Consider the following 16,005-nt stretch of genomic DNA (forward strand, 5'->3'; position numbering starts at 1 on the left):
TTCTTGTACTTTGGTTAAATTTATTTGTAACTATTTTATTCTTTTTGATGTTTTTGTAAATGGCATAGTTTTTAAAAATTTCATTTTTGCATTCATTGCAGTTGATTTTTGTATATTGATCTTACATCCTCTACTCTCCTGAATTGGTTTATTAGCTGTTTTTTTCTCTTATTTTTTTTGAAAGAGATTGTGTAGAATTGGTGTTAGTTCTCTTTTAAACGTTTGGTAAAATTGTCTTGGTCAGACAGTCTTGGCCTGCAGAGTTCTTTTTCAGGAGTTTTTTTTTTTTTTTTTTTTTTGTGGTACGTGGGCCTCTCACTGTTGTGGCCTCTCCCGTTGCAGAGCACAGGCTCCGGATGCGCAGGCTCAGCGGCCATGGCTCACGGGCCTAGCTGCTCCGCGGCATGTGGGATCTTCCCAGACTGGGGCACGCACCCGTGTCCCCTGCATCGGCAGGCGGACTCTCAACCACTGTGCCACCAGGGAAGCCCTTTTTCAGGAGTTTTTAAATTAAAAATTCAACTTTATAGTTATGGGCTATTCAAATTTATTTCATATTGGGTATGTTTTGGTAGTTTGTCGTTTTGCGGAATTGATCCATTTCATCTAGCTTGTCAGTTTTATGCGTGCAGAGTTGTTCCTAGGATGATGATGATTCTGATGTTTGCACGGTGTGTAGCGATATCTGTCCCCTGTTTCATTCCTGATATTGTAAATTTGTGTCTTTTTTTTCTGTCAGTCTTGCTAGAGGATTGTCAATTTTATTGCTCTTTTCAGAGAACTAGCATTTCGTTTCATTGATTTTTCTCTATTTTTCTGCATCTCGTTTTATTGATTTTTACTCTTATTATTTCTTGTTTTCTGCTTGCTTTGGGTTTATTTTCCTCCTCTTTTTCTAGGTCCTTATGGTGTGGGAACTTAGATCTTTTATTTCAGACTTCCTGTTTTCTGATGTGTGCATTTAGTGTTCTAAATTTCCTCTTAGCAGTGCTTTCAGATTGTGTCCTGCAAATTGTTGTATTGCATTTCCATTTTCATTATGTTTCTTGTATTTTTAAAAAATTTTGAGACTTCTTTTTGACCTTGGATCATTTAGAAATGTCTTGTTTAATTTACAAATGTTTGGAAAATTTCCTGTTATCTTTTTGTTACTGATTCTAGTTTGAGTCGATTGTGGTGAGAAAACACCCTCGTGTGATTTAAATTCCTTTAAATTTGTTGAGGTTTGCTTTATGGCTCAGGATGTGATCTATCTTGGTAAATGTTCCATGGGCACTTGAAAAGAATGTGTATTTTACTGTTGTTGAGTGGAGTATTCCGTGATGTTGATTAGATCCAGTTGGTTGATGGTGGTGTTGCTTTTTCCTGTAACCTTGCTGTTTTTCTGTCAGTTGTTGAAAGAGGAGTAGTGAAGTCTTCAACTAAAATTGTGGATTTGTATGTTTCTCCATTCATTCAGTTCTGTTAGCTTTTTGCTTTTCATGTTTTGTAACTGTTATTTGGTGCATACACATTTAGGATTGCTCTGTCTTCTTGGTGGAGTGATTCTTTGATTATTATGCAGTGTCCATCTCGGTTTGTGGTCATTTTCTTTGTTCTGTAGTCTACTGTATCTGATATTAATATTGCCACTGCTGCTTTCTTTTTGTTAATGTTTGCATGATACACCTTTTTCCATTCTTTTACTTTAAATTTGCCCATGCTATATTTGAAGGTAGTTTCTTATAGACAGCATATAGTTGGGTCATGTTTTTTAATCCTTTGTTAACCTCTGTCTTTTTATTGGTACATTTAGACCATTTATATTTCATGTAATTCTTAGTATGTTAGTGTTTGGATCTATTTTATATTTGTTGTTTGTTCTGATTTTTGTTTCTGTTTTCCCTTCTTGTAGGTTACATGAACATTTTTTAGAATTCTAGTTTATAATTTTTTTTGAAGAATTTGATTTTTAAAAAATTTATCTGTTTTATTTTATTTTTGGCTGCATTGGGTCTTTGTTGCTGCACACAGGCTCCCCCTAGTTGCGGCAGGCAGGGGCCACTCCTTGCTATGGTGCGCGGGCTTCTCACTGCAGTGGCCTCTCTTGTCGTGGAGCGTGGGCTCTACGGCTTTCGTGCTTCAGTAGTTGTGGCTCGCGGGCTCTAGAGCGTAGGCTCAGTAGTTGTGGCACATGGGCTTAGTTGCTCCACATCATGTGGGATCCTCGCGGACCAGGGCTCAAAACCATGTCCCCTGCATTGGCAGGCGGATTCCCAACCACTGCACCACCAGGGAAACCCATGTGTAATGTTTTTTAATGTGTTTCTTTGTATAGCCTTTTTTGGGTTGCTCTAGGTTTTAAAAATATATAAAGGAATGGTTGACCTAATTGCCTTTCTTTGTTGTAAGATTCTTTGGCTTCTTGTCACTTTAGCTATCTTTTAAACTGCTTGCATTGTCTTCATTTTCATTATAGTCTTCAAGAACTTTGTGTCCATATGCCTAAGTAAGTTTTTTTTTTTTTTAAATTTATTTTTGGCTGTGTTGGGTCTTTGTTGCTGCACGCGGGCTTTCTCTAGTTGTGGCGAGCAGGGGCTACTCTTCTCTGCGGTGCGCGGGCTTCTCATTGTGGTGGCTTCTCTTGCTGCAGAGCACGGGCTCTAGGCGCGTGGGCTTCGGTAGTTGTGGATCGCAGACCCTAGAGTGCAGGCTCAGTAGTTGTGGCTCACGGGCTTAGTTGCTCCGCGGCATGTGGGATCTTCCTGGACCAGGGCTCGAACCTGTGTCCCCTGCATTGGCAGGCAGATTGTTAACCACTGCATGACCAGGGAAGCCCCTGCTTAGTTTTTATATTACACACTGAAATGGGTTGAGGCAAGCGAGTTCTCACTGAAGACCCTTGTCTAAAGTTGTAAATCATGCCTCTTAATGTAGGTAATATTTGCTGAATTAAATATTTCAGTTCATTTGAGCTGAAGTGGCAGGTGACCGTGGCTTAGTAGATATAATATTAATTGCAGTAATTCGACTTCTGTTTTTTTGAGGCAGGTTTTCTTTTATCTTCACCTATATGGTTTGATAGTATTCTGGAAAAGTTGCAGAATTGGGTTTTCTTTTTCTACCCTAGAGCAGTGTTTATCTGTACTCTGTATTCACTGGTGTGCTCTAGGTTTAGTGGTTTGAAGTTGGTTCTGTAATCAGGATCTCCTACTATACATATGAGACTGTATGTTGTTAAAGAGTAGGACTTTTGGGTTTACAGTTTTATGTTAACTGTAGCTGTATCATTTGAGCAATTTGTAAGGCAGATCATATTTTTTCTTTGTCTTGCCTTGGTGATTTGCATTATAGACAGTAAATATTTGTGGAGATGGATACTCATTGAGAATATAAATTTTATTTCCAATATCATGAAAACTTAAAATTAAAATTTTTTTCCCCTCAGAGTGACAAAAAGAGTAGTCCCCCAAAAGAAGTTAAGTATGAACCCTTTTCTTTTGCTGATGGTAAGTGAAATCTTCATTTCAGTTGACTTTTACTGTGTGTAGTGTTTTTTTTTTTTAAGGTAAAATTACTCTTTCCACATATCTGTTTTTTTCAGGTACTGTGCTTTAAAAAAAAGTTGTTTCTTATGATTTACTGTAGTATGACATAGTAAAAAAATCACTTTTTAGTGAATATATGTTCTATGAATGGTAGCATACTTCTTAGAACATCTTTCATGAACCTTTAATTGGACAGTAGTATCTTATTGGATTTTAACAATAAAGTAGTACTTCTCTAGGCTAAACTTGAGTTCTTGCTTGTTACTTAGCTTGAGAAAGCACATATCTGTTCATTTCTAATATTATTGGGTTTACATCTTTCTTTAGACATTGGCTCCAATAATTGTGGATACTATGACTTACAAGCAGTGCTAACACATCAGGGAAGATCTAGCTCTTCAGGTCATTATGTATCATGGGTGAAAAGGAAACAAGGTAAAGATTCTGTTTTTTTAAATTGTTCCATACTATTTTGATAAGTTGTTTAGATTTTTAGCACATTTGTTCTCAAACTTTTTGATCTCAGAACTCCTTTTGCATTCTTAAATTATTGAGGATCCGAGAGAGCTTCTGTTTATGATTATCTCTTAATATTTACTATAATAGAAATTAAAACTGAGAAGTTAATTCTTTTAAAACTGACAGTAATGAAGTCATTACATATTAACATAAATAACATTTTCAAAATAAAAATTAAATCTTTTCCAAAACAAAAAAAGGCAAAAAATGATATTGATTTACATTTTTCTAAGTCTGTTTTGTTAGGCTTAATAGGAGACAGCTGGATTCTCCTGTTTCTGCCTTCAGTCTGCTGCTTTATCACACATTGTGTAACCTCTGGAGAACTCCAAAGCACACTTCACAGAATGAGGGGGAAAAGGGAAATAATGCTTTAGGAGTGTTATAAAAATTGTTGTAACCTTCATGGAACCCCTGAAAGGATCTTGAACCTGAGTAGTCCCTGGACCACTCTTTGAGAACTGTTGGTATGGCAGATGGAATACTACTGTACATGAAATTACTCAGTACCTCTTTTGCAATGGAACTCTGAAAAAATCATATATGAGATTAATTTCATTCTTCTCTTTTGCACTTTAGATGAATGGATTAAGTTTGATGATGATAAGGTCAGCATCGTGACACCAGAGGATATATTGAGGCTTTCTGGTGGTGGAGACTGGCATATAGCTTATGTTCTACTCTATGGGCCTCGCAGAATTGAAATAATGGAAGAGGAAAGTGAACAGTAATCTTCATTTTAGCTATTTATGCTTAGGTGTGAAATAAATTGTTGTTTGTTGATCATTTCTATAACCCAGAGCTTTAAAGGAAGATTTTTAGGTGGTTTTACATGTTTCCCCTCATGTGGAACAAAAGAGGGCAGAAGCAGACCACTCTGTGTTATCGACCTAAAGAATAACAGAAAAGAGAAAATTGCCTTTGGACTGTGCTGCCCTATATAAAAGTGACAGGAAGACATTTTTAAAAAGCTTATTTCTTGGATTAATTTTTAAAAATTATGAGTTGAAATGCCTTTCAACCATTACCTTCTGTGATAATTTTTCTTCCTGTCTTTTTCAGCCCAAGATTCAGCAATCAGATGTTTATTGCACACCTATTACTCTATTATTTGTTGTTTTTGCATGGTTCAAACCACCAGTGATTCAGTAGTTGCCCATCCTTTGCATTATCTAACAAAAATTTTGCCAGGACGGTGGAAAGGAAGTTAAGTGTTGATCTTATTGTGTAACTCAGTGCTGCTGTCCCCATCCCATGGAAACATGGGTACAATCAAGTATTTGTCCAGCCTGACTGTTGCTGGCTTTTCATGACTTTAAAATAAATTGTGATCAATAATAGTACATTTGATTATACATTTATTACTGTGTCTCTGATGTACTAGGTTTGTACATTTAACTTTGCAATGGTTTTGTAGTAATCAACCTTAAAAATAATGTTGACAAGCTCCGGTTGCTTATTTTTAGAAAATTAGGATATTTAATAAAAAAAACAAAACAAAGAGTAGTCACTAACAGCGTTTGACCTCAAGTCTTTTGTCTGTTGAGTGTTGGAGCTTGGCTGAAGTTCAGATATGTTTACTACTATTACAGTTTCTGCAGATGGTTCAACTAGGCTCTTAAGCATCCATTTAAAAATAGTCTTTGCCTGCTAGCATAATATTGTTTAAAAAGGAATAGAGTTGTAAAAGTAATGGAGTTCTTTGGATGCTGAATGCAACCATGTTATCAGATCTGTTCCTTGGCTCAGTTGGGTGTTTATTTCTACTCCCTTGTCAACTTTGGACAACTCCCTTGTCCAAATTCTTAATGTCTATCAAAATTTAGTACCAATGATTTTTAAAGTGATGGTAGAAATACCAGAGTATGAGATATCTCAATATATGGTATGTTTCTTCCATTTTAATACTCTAGTCAATTCATTTTTGTTTTAGGAGCCTTGCTTGGTTGCAAAAGGATAGAGTATCAGCTGACTTGTCTGATTTCCTTTGAGTTAGATATTTATAATAAAGTTTTGGGGATTATCGTGAAATCTCATCTTTGCTTATGCTGTTTTAATGCTCTGCAGAGCATAGTAGTGATAACTATTAGAATCTTAGAGAATAATGGCCATTTCCTCTCAAGTTTGAACAATGTAATATAATCTAAGAACACTAGGGGATAAAATAAGCATTTCAGGAAAATTTATTTGTAAATAGCTTCTTCAGCTAAGCTTTAATAATTGGCAATCAGTACTCCTTTTGCCTTGGAGGTGGTATAGAATAGAATAGGGAGGATGAGACCATAAGAATTGTAATGATTCTTTTATATATTGGTGTGATGCTTGTAAATTTGTGAAGTTTTTTTATTCACTAATTTTGTTCTGAACAATTTTGAGGACACCAATTTAGGAATTAGAATTCAGATTTTACGATTTGGAGGATGCTGTAGCTACTAGATCAGGTAGGGTTAGAACAAAGTATATAAGCCTTGTATGGAATTAGCATTTTAAATTATAATTCCTTAACTGTCATTACAAAACACTTCATTTTATTTGATCCAGAAAAGCATTATAAAGTATAAGAAATTGGACTTATACTATTGTTTTAAACTATTTAGGCTATTTTAGAATTCAGCCTTTCATATAAGATCTTTGAAAAGAGAGAATAAGCAAGAAAATGTCTTGATTGATTCCTGAGCGTGCCTTATGTGCTGTGCCCCTCGCACTGAGGCCCTTTTGATATTAGAGCTGCGCTGGATCACTATTGGACTAGTGAGTGAGGTGAAGCCCCAGCAAGAATATTTTTAGTGACAGGCACTTAGCCCTCCTTCCAGATTCAAAACAATGACCGTAGCACCCTAAAGGGTAACTTACGTGGGAATGGAAACTGTCTCCAGCCATGATGACTACATAGTGCTTTGCTGTTTGTAGGATGCTTTCACATACATCTCATTTGAACTTCACAACAATCCCTGAGGTATGTACCCCTATTTTAATGACTTGAGAGCTTAAAATAAGTTCTCTAAGGCTAAATGAACTACGTTTTAGACTTCACCCCATTTCTTTTAAAGTTGGGGGTTGGAGAATATTTTCTGCCATGGGCCAGGTATTTTAAAAATATGTTTTAAGCTTTGCAGGCCATAAGTCTTCGTTGCAACTATGTAACTTTGCTGTTGTAGCATGAAAGGAGCCATAGACAGTACTTAAAAGAACCAGCATGGCTGTGTACCATTAAAATTTTACTTATAAAAAGAGGTGACAAACGGACCATTGTTTGCTGATCCTCTGCTTTAAAGCATAGATGAGACTAGAGCAGTCATATAGTTTCAGAAAGTATTACTGTGGGATGTTCAGGATAGCAAGTTAAATTCTATAACTGCTAATGGAATGCAGGAAACCAGTTTGGCATAGGGTATCTTAGGAAACACCATGCCCCTAAATATTGCTTACTGACTTTATAAATGTTTAATTAACAAAAATATTATGTGACCCTGAGGTCACTTTACTTTGGCCATTTCCCCAACCTACCCCCTTGTCCCCCCAGACCCTGAGGTCAGTCATCAAGAGGCACCATGCATTCTGTTGTTCTTGGAGCACCAGCCAACTGTACAACTGTTATAAAAATGTTTATTGTTTACCAAAACCAGTGAACCTCTTATCAAATGCTGCTTGGTAACAAAAGCTTATCACAGTTTTAATAATAAAAAAAAAAGCTAACTATTTGTCTCACTGTCATTAGTTAGACTTTCTGCAAGGTCACTTAACCCAGACTTGTTGAGTGCATTCATCAGGTTCTCAGGTGTCGCGTGCACTCCCTCCTGATCCTGCCAGGCGACTAGCAGCTGCTTAGCTCTCATCTTCATGTCTTCACTGTCACACTCAATCTGTCTAATTTCTGAGTCTTTCATTTCCAAGTAGGGGGCCAGAATCTTCCATTGTTCACCCAGTTTGTTGGCAAATACCTCTATTTGGTCCCCTGTTACAGGTTTGTCTCGCCGAACATCAGGACCTAGAAAACACAGGAAACATAAATTATGAACAATGTACGAGGATGTGTACGATTCAAAATATAAAACGGAATATGGGGCCACTGAGATATTAGTCACCTTTAATAAGCTTTATTTTAAAAAGTAAAACAGTTCCTTTTTGTACTTTCCACGGGTTGAATTACCATTCTTATGATCATTAGGGACTCAATCAAAGCTAAAGCTGTTGCCTCTATTTATAATTAGGAAGGCTTCTGAAACCAGCGGCCCCCAATCTAAACCCCAAGAATTAACAGAGATATGAGTTGCCTTCAAATGTAAGTACTTTTCTTCCCAACACTTCCAAATTTTACTGTATAAAAGGTACTATTTTAAAAATTATCAAGCAATGTTTTAGATTCCTCACTATAAGAAACAGCTGAGAAAGATGGTAGAAGTTGAGAAGTAGATCAAATAACGTACCTCTCAACAAAGAACCCCAATCTTTTCCAATTTTGTAAAATAGCCAAGAAAATTCAATTCTTACTTTCATTTTCCTTCAGTAAAGCATCATTATCTTCCTCATCTTCATCCTCACCTGTTTTTATTTCTTCAGAAGGAGGCTAAAATGAGTAAAAGAATGGTTTAAAAGAATGCCAACTTCTAAAACCAGATAACTGGGCATACTTTCTATTTAGGTATGAGATTCCAATTACGGGGCCCAGAACTTTACCCTTGAGAGTGTTAAATGTGAATGTCAGGTAAGGATCGCAGTGGGACAGTGTTAACCTGGAGAAGGAGGGGTGGGCGGGGAAGACTGAAGGTTGGAAAGACTCTTATTCCAACCTGGGAAGAAGGGAGCCAGTAAGAAGTATGGTAAGATGACTTGCAAGTACTCAGCATATGGTAACGATGGTCTAGGGAAGACTGGGGGAGCAACCATGTCCTTAACACTTTTTTTGAGTAATTTTATTCAGATTTATGCATACAGTATAGTTATTACCATATTGTATTGGAAAAGAGTAGAAAGATAGGCCAAGCTGCCTACCACACTACCCCATGGGCCCTACCTTTGATAATATAATGCATTGGCACACAGAAAAAATAAGTTAAAGTATAATAAGTTAATCTTTATATAAAGTTACTTTATCTATTTATGTACTTCCTATAAATGTATACCCAAATGCATTTTTTTCTCATTCTAAACAAGGGGGGGGTTTATGGATTTTTTTTTCAACAAGGGGGTTTATGGATTTTTTTTTTCTCCCACATGATAAAGGCTAAATTCAGCTCTTAGCTCAAACAGCAATAGCAGTTTAAAAAAAGAAGGTAACGCAAACTAAAGGATGTAAAAATTGATGTGTTACTTACTGGTAATTCCTTGGCTAGCTTTATTACCATGTTTTCGAGATATTCTGGCAAACTTTTAAACTGCTGGTTGGTTGGCTGAAAGAAGTGAGGGCTTCTCCGTGCTAATAGTCTCAGGGCTCTCCAACCATAATTAGAATTGTTCACAGCCCTATAAAAAGAGATGTCAGTCTTGTAATTTATACTTCTTTATTTCTATATTCCCTTCTAGTTAATGTAGTTCACCAGGCAAAATTCTATACTCCCAGGTCAGTTGCTGAAGGCACCATTCTTCTCATTCTGATCACAGCCCTAAAGAACCTCTCAGTGAGCAGTTCACTTATAAACGGAAACCAACAGAGTCCAAAGAGGCAGGTTCATATGCAGCAAAGTTTTTAAATTTAAAAAGTTTACATACATTTTAAGTCAATTAGTATGTGTCCAGGACTGGCTAGATGCTGTGTGTGCAGGACAGATCATCCCCCTGGTCATTTAGAGAGAAAAATACTCATAGGTTCACTATGTTCAGTAGACTTGATATCCAAATGGGCAATGCCATCTGCAGGTGTGAGTTTCAGAATATTTTATAAACCCAACCGTTTTCATCATGTTAATTTAATTAATCTTTTTTTAAAATTTATATAACATCTAAACTTTAATTTGCTGAATATCAACCTCAGTGAATAAAAATTACTCCAAAACTAAAAGGGACACATCCAGTAGCCAACACCATAAGCAGTGATACCAAGAACAGAATCCACGAACTGTTCCTTAATATAGGTGGTACACAGTAAGGTAAGAAAAACCTGAGAAACTCTATAAAGATAATGTTTTGGAAACAGGCAAGCTACAGAGAATCCAGAGCACAGATCTGTTCCACTTAAGAGTTTTTGTAAGTGACTTGGAAGTCCCCACAAGTTCTTAGAGTAGCAATCTAGTTTATTAGTCACTGCTCATAAATAAGCCTCATTACCTCTGAGACAGTCTTGGCACCTGAAAAACTACCGCTAGGCAGTGCGTGGTTCAACGTGAACCATCTTATTTAATGCTCAGAATAACCCTGTGAGATGGGTACTATTACTGTTAAACAGATAACGAAACAAAGCAAAGAAGGGTTTAAATTAGCCCTTAGAAGCCTAGCCAGTAAGTGGTAGAGTCCCAGGACTGACCTAGGCAGGCTGATGAGAGGGCCCTTGCCCTCGGATCACGATGCCATAATGCCTATTTAAAACCACGGGGCTGCGTGGTGTCACCTGGAAGATACAGCTAAGACTGACTCCTGAAGTTACTACAAAATTTGAGTTAGATGGAGAGCCAGCAATGGAGACTGAGACGGTGAGGCAAAGGGAAAAACAGGAGGAGAGTGCAGTTAGATGGGTGTCAAGGGAAGAAAACATTATCTAAGCAGGGAGAGATCAACTGGAGAATGCTGCTGAGAGGTCAAAAAATGATCAGAGCTATTTCAGTGGGGTGATGGGGAGACAGGCACGGGCTGACCAGAGAACAGGAGCTGAGGAAATGAAGGCAGTAATTATCAACCACTGTTGGACATACTGTGATTTGAAGGGGAACAGAGAAAAGAGGTGATAGAGGTGGGCTCAAGGGGGATTTTTCTACTTTTCTGACACAAGCGTGACTCTTATGCTTGTTAGTTGATGGGAATGGTCACTGAAATCAAGACGTGCAGTAATGTGAAGCTGGCACATAAACTCAGCTAAAAGAAAAAGTACTATGCGCTCAACTGTCTGCCTTGATAAGCATTCTAGTATACATACAGTTCTTAAGAGATATTAGGGAAATTAGTTCATGAGAAACATTACTTACTTGTATTCATTTTCAACCATATTTTCAGGGTCTGCCTGTTCAATGGCTTCTTCAAAGAACTCCTCCAAAGTTGGCATATATTCCCTGGGCATTAAAAAAATAACTAGTGAGGATCATGTCTGTTCTTATTTACAATTATTACAGCATATTGGCTCTATTCCCTGTGTTGTACAAAATGGCTATATTTTCTTATTGCTACAAGTAGTACTTGTTTTTTCTAATTTGCCTGGTCCTTTTTGAGAGTGCCATGTTCCTTTTAGTTGCTTCTTCTGTCTGCTGATTCTTAGTCATGGTAGATTGTTTTCTTAAGTTTGGATGGTGAGTTTATCTTCAGACTTACCTGTAGAATCCTTGTGTGGCTTAGGTTGAAGGTGTGGCCGCCCTACCCCACCACAAGCTTTCTATCATCAGCCTGGGACTTTTTAGTTCACCCTCTTAGCTTAAGGATCATCCCTTTATACTGCTGGTAGTATAAATATAAACTCTAAGACGGCATGACAGCAGACCTGTGGTTATAATTTCTCAGGGAATACTTTTTCCTTTTCCTCCACATCTCAGGTGGAAATGGATGAGCTCCTTGCTTCCTGTGCCAGTGAGCAAGTCCCTCCTCCTCCCGCCGTGCCCTTTTCTTTACAGATAGTGTGCACTGAGGGCCTCAGCTTTACTTGGGGGAAACTCAGTTACATATTTGTACAGCCCTAAGGCTTTACTTTCTATCCTTTTGTGGCCGTTAAAACCCAAGTTCTCTGGTTCCCCAATGTGGGAATCACTTGCACTGCTCCCCAGCTAGAAGCAACCGCAGCATTAGTTCTTACTTTGGTTTTTAGTTCCCCCTTCTTTTGCAAATCTTTATTTCTTGTGATTTCTACAATTATTTTATCAGTACTTCTAGGTGTTTTATGGAAAGCTATATTCTACTGGGCCAAAGTCAACCACAGTAAACTTTAAAATTTCTTTTGAGCTCTACTTAGAGCTGCCAAAATTCTGCTCTAGTTTAACATTTGAGAAAAGCAATACTTCATATGAAACATTTTAAACCTGCCTTGTCTCTGATTTACAGGCTTCCATATTATCAGGACAGAGATTCCAAAGCCTTGTTAACTCCTCACTGCAAAACAGACAAAGATAAATACATTTTTTTATGGACACCATTCTCTTCTACCTTAAAACTATAAAAATACTTAAATAGTGGATTTTGGGGTGGTGATGGGTTTTAATCATTTTTGGTATTTAGCAAATTTTCTATATGAGCATATATTTAATGATTTTTTCTTTTTTTCTTGTTGGAGTAAAATTGCCTTACAATGTTGTGTTAGTTTCTGCTGTACAATGAAGTGAATCGTATATGTATACCTATATCCCCTCCCTCTTGGCTCTCCCTCCCATCCCCCCCATCCCACCCATCTAGGTCATCACAGAGCGCTGAGCTGAGCTCCCTTTAATGATAATGATAACCACTACTTTTTTCTAAAAATATTCAAGTGCAGTATAACGCAATGAACAGTTAACTAGAAGGTAAAAGAAATGAAAGGATTATAGTACCATGCAACAACTAGAAGTAAGCTGGCTCAATCTAACAGCAATTGTATTGTCTGTGACATGGAAAAAATGGCAGAACCTAGAGCCATGGATTTTGGAAGCAGGAGACAAAAAACTAAGTTTTGTCTCAATGCGTGAATCCATGATGGACCCTACAGATTGATAGGGTGTGGTTTGCTTTAGTTATCTGTGTACATACCAAACACACAAAAAACTGGAACACAAAACCTTGGGAGTTCTTACAGTAATATTTTCACAATACAAAAGCCTCTATGATAACATCCCACCTATGAGACAGGTTAACCTACTTTCCCATCAGAATTTTTTTGTTCGGTCCTTTCCCTAGGAAGTCCTCTGGAGCCGTTCTCTTCCGTACTACTCTTGTCGGCTTGGTATCTGATGTTCTGTGGTGAACAAAACATACTGGAATTTCAAATGTTTAATGTAAAAGAAAATTTAGTTATTGTTTTCTTCCTAAAAAAGCTTCATATGAAAGCTTCATATTATTACACTCATCAGAGAGAAGACAAAAAGGCCACACCAGGGGACAAATTACAAGGAGTGGGTACACAGCATTTTTTTCCCAATAATTAATAACAGATCAGTTTGTTCTGAGAAGTTAATGACAACAAATTTGAGATAAAAATGTCACATAGAAGTATATCAAAATGGTTGTAATTTTTATGGAATACAATTTACATTTTTTATATGAAATACATTTACACATATCTGTACATAATGTAAAATAATCATACCAGACTGTATTCTGAAAGCCTTTCTCATATTGCTTGAGAGGAGTATATATTTACCTTTCTTTCACAAAACTTGGGCAGCCTTCATTTTTCCATGAGTTCCAGTTTTCTTCAGTGTTTAATATATGCTGGGAAAAACAAAGAAATTACATTTCCATAATGAAGACTTTGAAACTCTACTGGGTGCTAAGAAGACTATGTAAATATAAAACACGTACCTCTACCATCTTTGAAAATCTTTCTCCATCAGGGGGGTTTTCAGATAGTAGCTGTGATTAGAAAGAATATACTAAGCTTTCAACAACTTTCTGCATCATAGGAGTTGTTTGTAGGCAGAGAACCAAGAAGTGTTTGTGGTCTTGTACCTGAGCTTAACTTTATCCTTATTTTCCTATTTGGGGCTGAAACAAAGAAAATTCTAAATTTTCATTTTGTTCAATCATGGGTTTGTTGCGTGATGAACTTACTTGATAAACTGATTTTGTAGTATCTTCAATCCAGAGTGATTGCTCATCAGTTAAAACATAGTTTGAACTAGGAAACAAAGCAATAAAAGCATGCTTGAGTTACAAGAATTGTATATTCAATTTTAAGGTTTATGTACCGTCTTGAAGAAACACTGAACAAAGCAATGAATGTTTCCTAAAATAAGTTCAATGTGGGATAATAGCCTCAGAGAAAATGTTAACATACTCCTCTCCAAGATGCACATTCAAATAAGTCACACTATGTTCCTTTAAAACGCATTCAAGATACAATGAATAAAACCCCCAAAACTCTAGAGAAGGCTGAAGGCAGACCCAAATTGTTAACAGCTGCCATCAGTTCAGCTCTCACTATGTACTAGGTGCTCTATAGTTTATAGCCATCCAACGAATACTGATAGACTGCCATGTGCCAGGATTTAAGGACTTTACATACATTATTCATTTAATTCTCAAAACAAGGACATGTGCATATATTAAACAGACTACAGAGGCTCAAGCCATAAAGCTTGCATTCAAACCCAGGTCTGCCTCCAATTTCTACTATGCTATACCAAACCTCCACAACAGATAGGAAAACAAATAGCATTTTTGAGTGTTTGCTATGCGTTATCTTAAAATTACAAGTCTGAAAGCTGAATTGCAGCTAGTGGGTGATGAAAGTGGGATTCAAAACCAGAAGGTAGAAAGCCACATTCTTTACAACTAATACAACACTGCTCTGCAAACTTCCGATACCATCCAGTAACGGAGCTCTGCTTCAGTTTTAGGTGGGACAAGAGGGACTAGTCCGCCCTACAGGTGGAGGTATTCAGACTGACAGCGGAGGTCCTGATTAGGTTTTCTGAAATCCCAAAGAAACTAGAACTCCGTGCTTCAAAGGTTTACCTAATTTTTTTCAGCTCTAATGTCCTAGATAGTCCCACACCTGGAGAAAGAAGTATTATTGGCTGAGTTTGCAAATCAGGTTTGGAGAAGGTCTGAGTGAGGTGAGGAATGACGGAAATCAGGAGCAGACCTCCACCCACCAAGACAACTGAGAACTCCCAGGATGCCAGGCTCTCAGCAAGAAAGACACTGGCAGCAGATACAGTCAATGCCTTTTCTCTAAAACAAATAACCTTAGCATCTTGTTAAGCTAACAAAAGCCCCTGATTATCTAATATTGCTGCAAATGAAATGTTTCAGGGAGGTGAGCCTTCCACACAAAATGAGCCCGCTACATAAAAATATACATCAGTAAGCAATCATTCTCTTTGCTGCTGTTTATAAACCATTTACTACCCATATTAACTTACCTTTTAAATTTGACCTGCCCCTTGAGATACTGGAATAAAATGAGATACTGCAACAGGATGTGTCGACGAAAGTTACTGTCGCTCAGTTGTAAATCCATCAGCTACTCGAAAAACAAGCACACACACAAACCACCACATTAAATTCAAGTTCTACCTACAGGTGCAAGTGATACTATTACAGAAATGGAAGATTTCAATTCAAAAAACACGTGCTGAGAACTCACTGCATGTGAGGCGTTACTGTACAAGCCCCAGGACAGAGTAGCAAAGCTTCATTTAGCTTTCTTAACCATTTTATGCCATGAGGTATTTATGTTGGTGGATAGCAATGTTATACCTGTGGTCCTGAGGTCAGGATAAAAGCAGAAATATAAAAAAGTAAAAGTATGGCTGTCACTTTCCCACATATAAAGAAATAATGGCTAAAGAAGAGGTCCCTGTGGATAAACAATACAATACTGAGGGATGTCGCTCTTTTCTGTAGTCCTAGGAAGTGCCTGCAACAGGGTGGGCGCTCAATAACAAGCAAATGAGAAGAATCAGAGGTGAAAAATCATCCATGAATTAAATGGACTGTTTTTATATTTTAGAAAAAATTGTATCACACCTGTATTATCACAGAATTTGGATTAGAAAGGACTTGAAGGTCATTTATGAGGAAGCTCTTCAACAACACTGCCACCTAGCTGGTCTTGCTGTAAGAATGGCCTCAGTGATGAAGGCGTCATTCTGATTCTGTCCCATGTGCTGAGGGAAAGCTACGTCTATGT

The 16,005-nt window shown here is 37.4% G+C and overlaps 2 protein-coding genes across 2 annotated transcripts in view; one reads left to right on the forward strand and one right to left on the reverse strand.

The window, feature by feature from the left end:
* USP14 (ubiquitin specific peptidase 14) overlaps window positions 1-5,403 on the forward strand; it is a 46,206-nt gene extending 40,803 nt beyond the window's left edge. The window contains exons 14-16 of the mRNA XM_029222001.1: window positions 3,428-3,488; window positions 3,855-3,962; window positions 4,626-5,403. Coding sequence (XP_029077834.1) covers window positions 3,428-3,488; window positions 3,855-3,962; window positions 4,626-4,777 — 321 coding nt within the window. The 3' untranslated portion in view covers window positions 4,778-5,403. The remainder of the gene's footprint in view (window positions 1-3,427; window positions 3,489-3,854; window positions 3,963-4,625) is intronic.
* A 2,234-nt stretch (window positions 5,404-7,637) lies between these two features.
* THOC1 (THO complex 1) overlaps window positions 7,638-16,005 on the reverse strand; it is a 42,221-nt gene continuing 33,853 nt past the window's right edge. The window contains exons 12-21 of the mRNA XM_029221986.1: window positions 15,236-15,336; window positions 13,920-13,986; window positions 13,671-13,721; window positions 13,510-13,580; window positions 13,009-13,104; window positions 12,204-12,269; window positions 11,162-11,245; window positions 9,362-9,509; window positions 8,538-8,613; window positions 7,638-8,034 (exon numbers count right to left, since the gene is read on the reverse strand). Of these exons, the coding sequence (XP_029077819.1) occupies window positions 7,739-8,034; window positions 8,538-8,613; window positions 9,362-9,509; window positions 11,162-11,245; window positions 12,204-12,269; window positions 13,009-13,104; window positions 13,510-13,580; window positions 13,671-13,721; window positions 13,920-13,986; window positions 15,236-15,336 (1,056 nt within the window). The 3' untranslated portion in view covers window positions 7,638-7,738. The remainder of the gene's footprint in view (window positions 8,035-8,537; window positions 8,614-9,361; window positions 9,510-11,161; window positions 11,246-12,203; window positions 12,270-13,008; window positions 13,105-13,509; window positions 13,581-13,670; window positions 13,722-13,919; window positions 13,987-15,235; window positions 15,337-16,005) is intronic.

This window comes from Monodon monoceros, unplaced genomic scaffold (assembly GCF_005190385.1).
Source record: "Monodon monoceros isolate NGI ecotype Baffin Bay Population unplaced genomic scaffold, NGI_Narwhal_1 Super_Scaffold_1, whole genome shotgun sequence".
NCBI classification, from domain to species: domain Eukaryota; kingdom Metazoa; phylum Chordata; class Mammalia; order Artiodactyla; family Monodontidae; genus Monodon; species Monodon monoceros.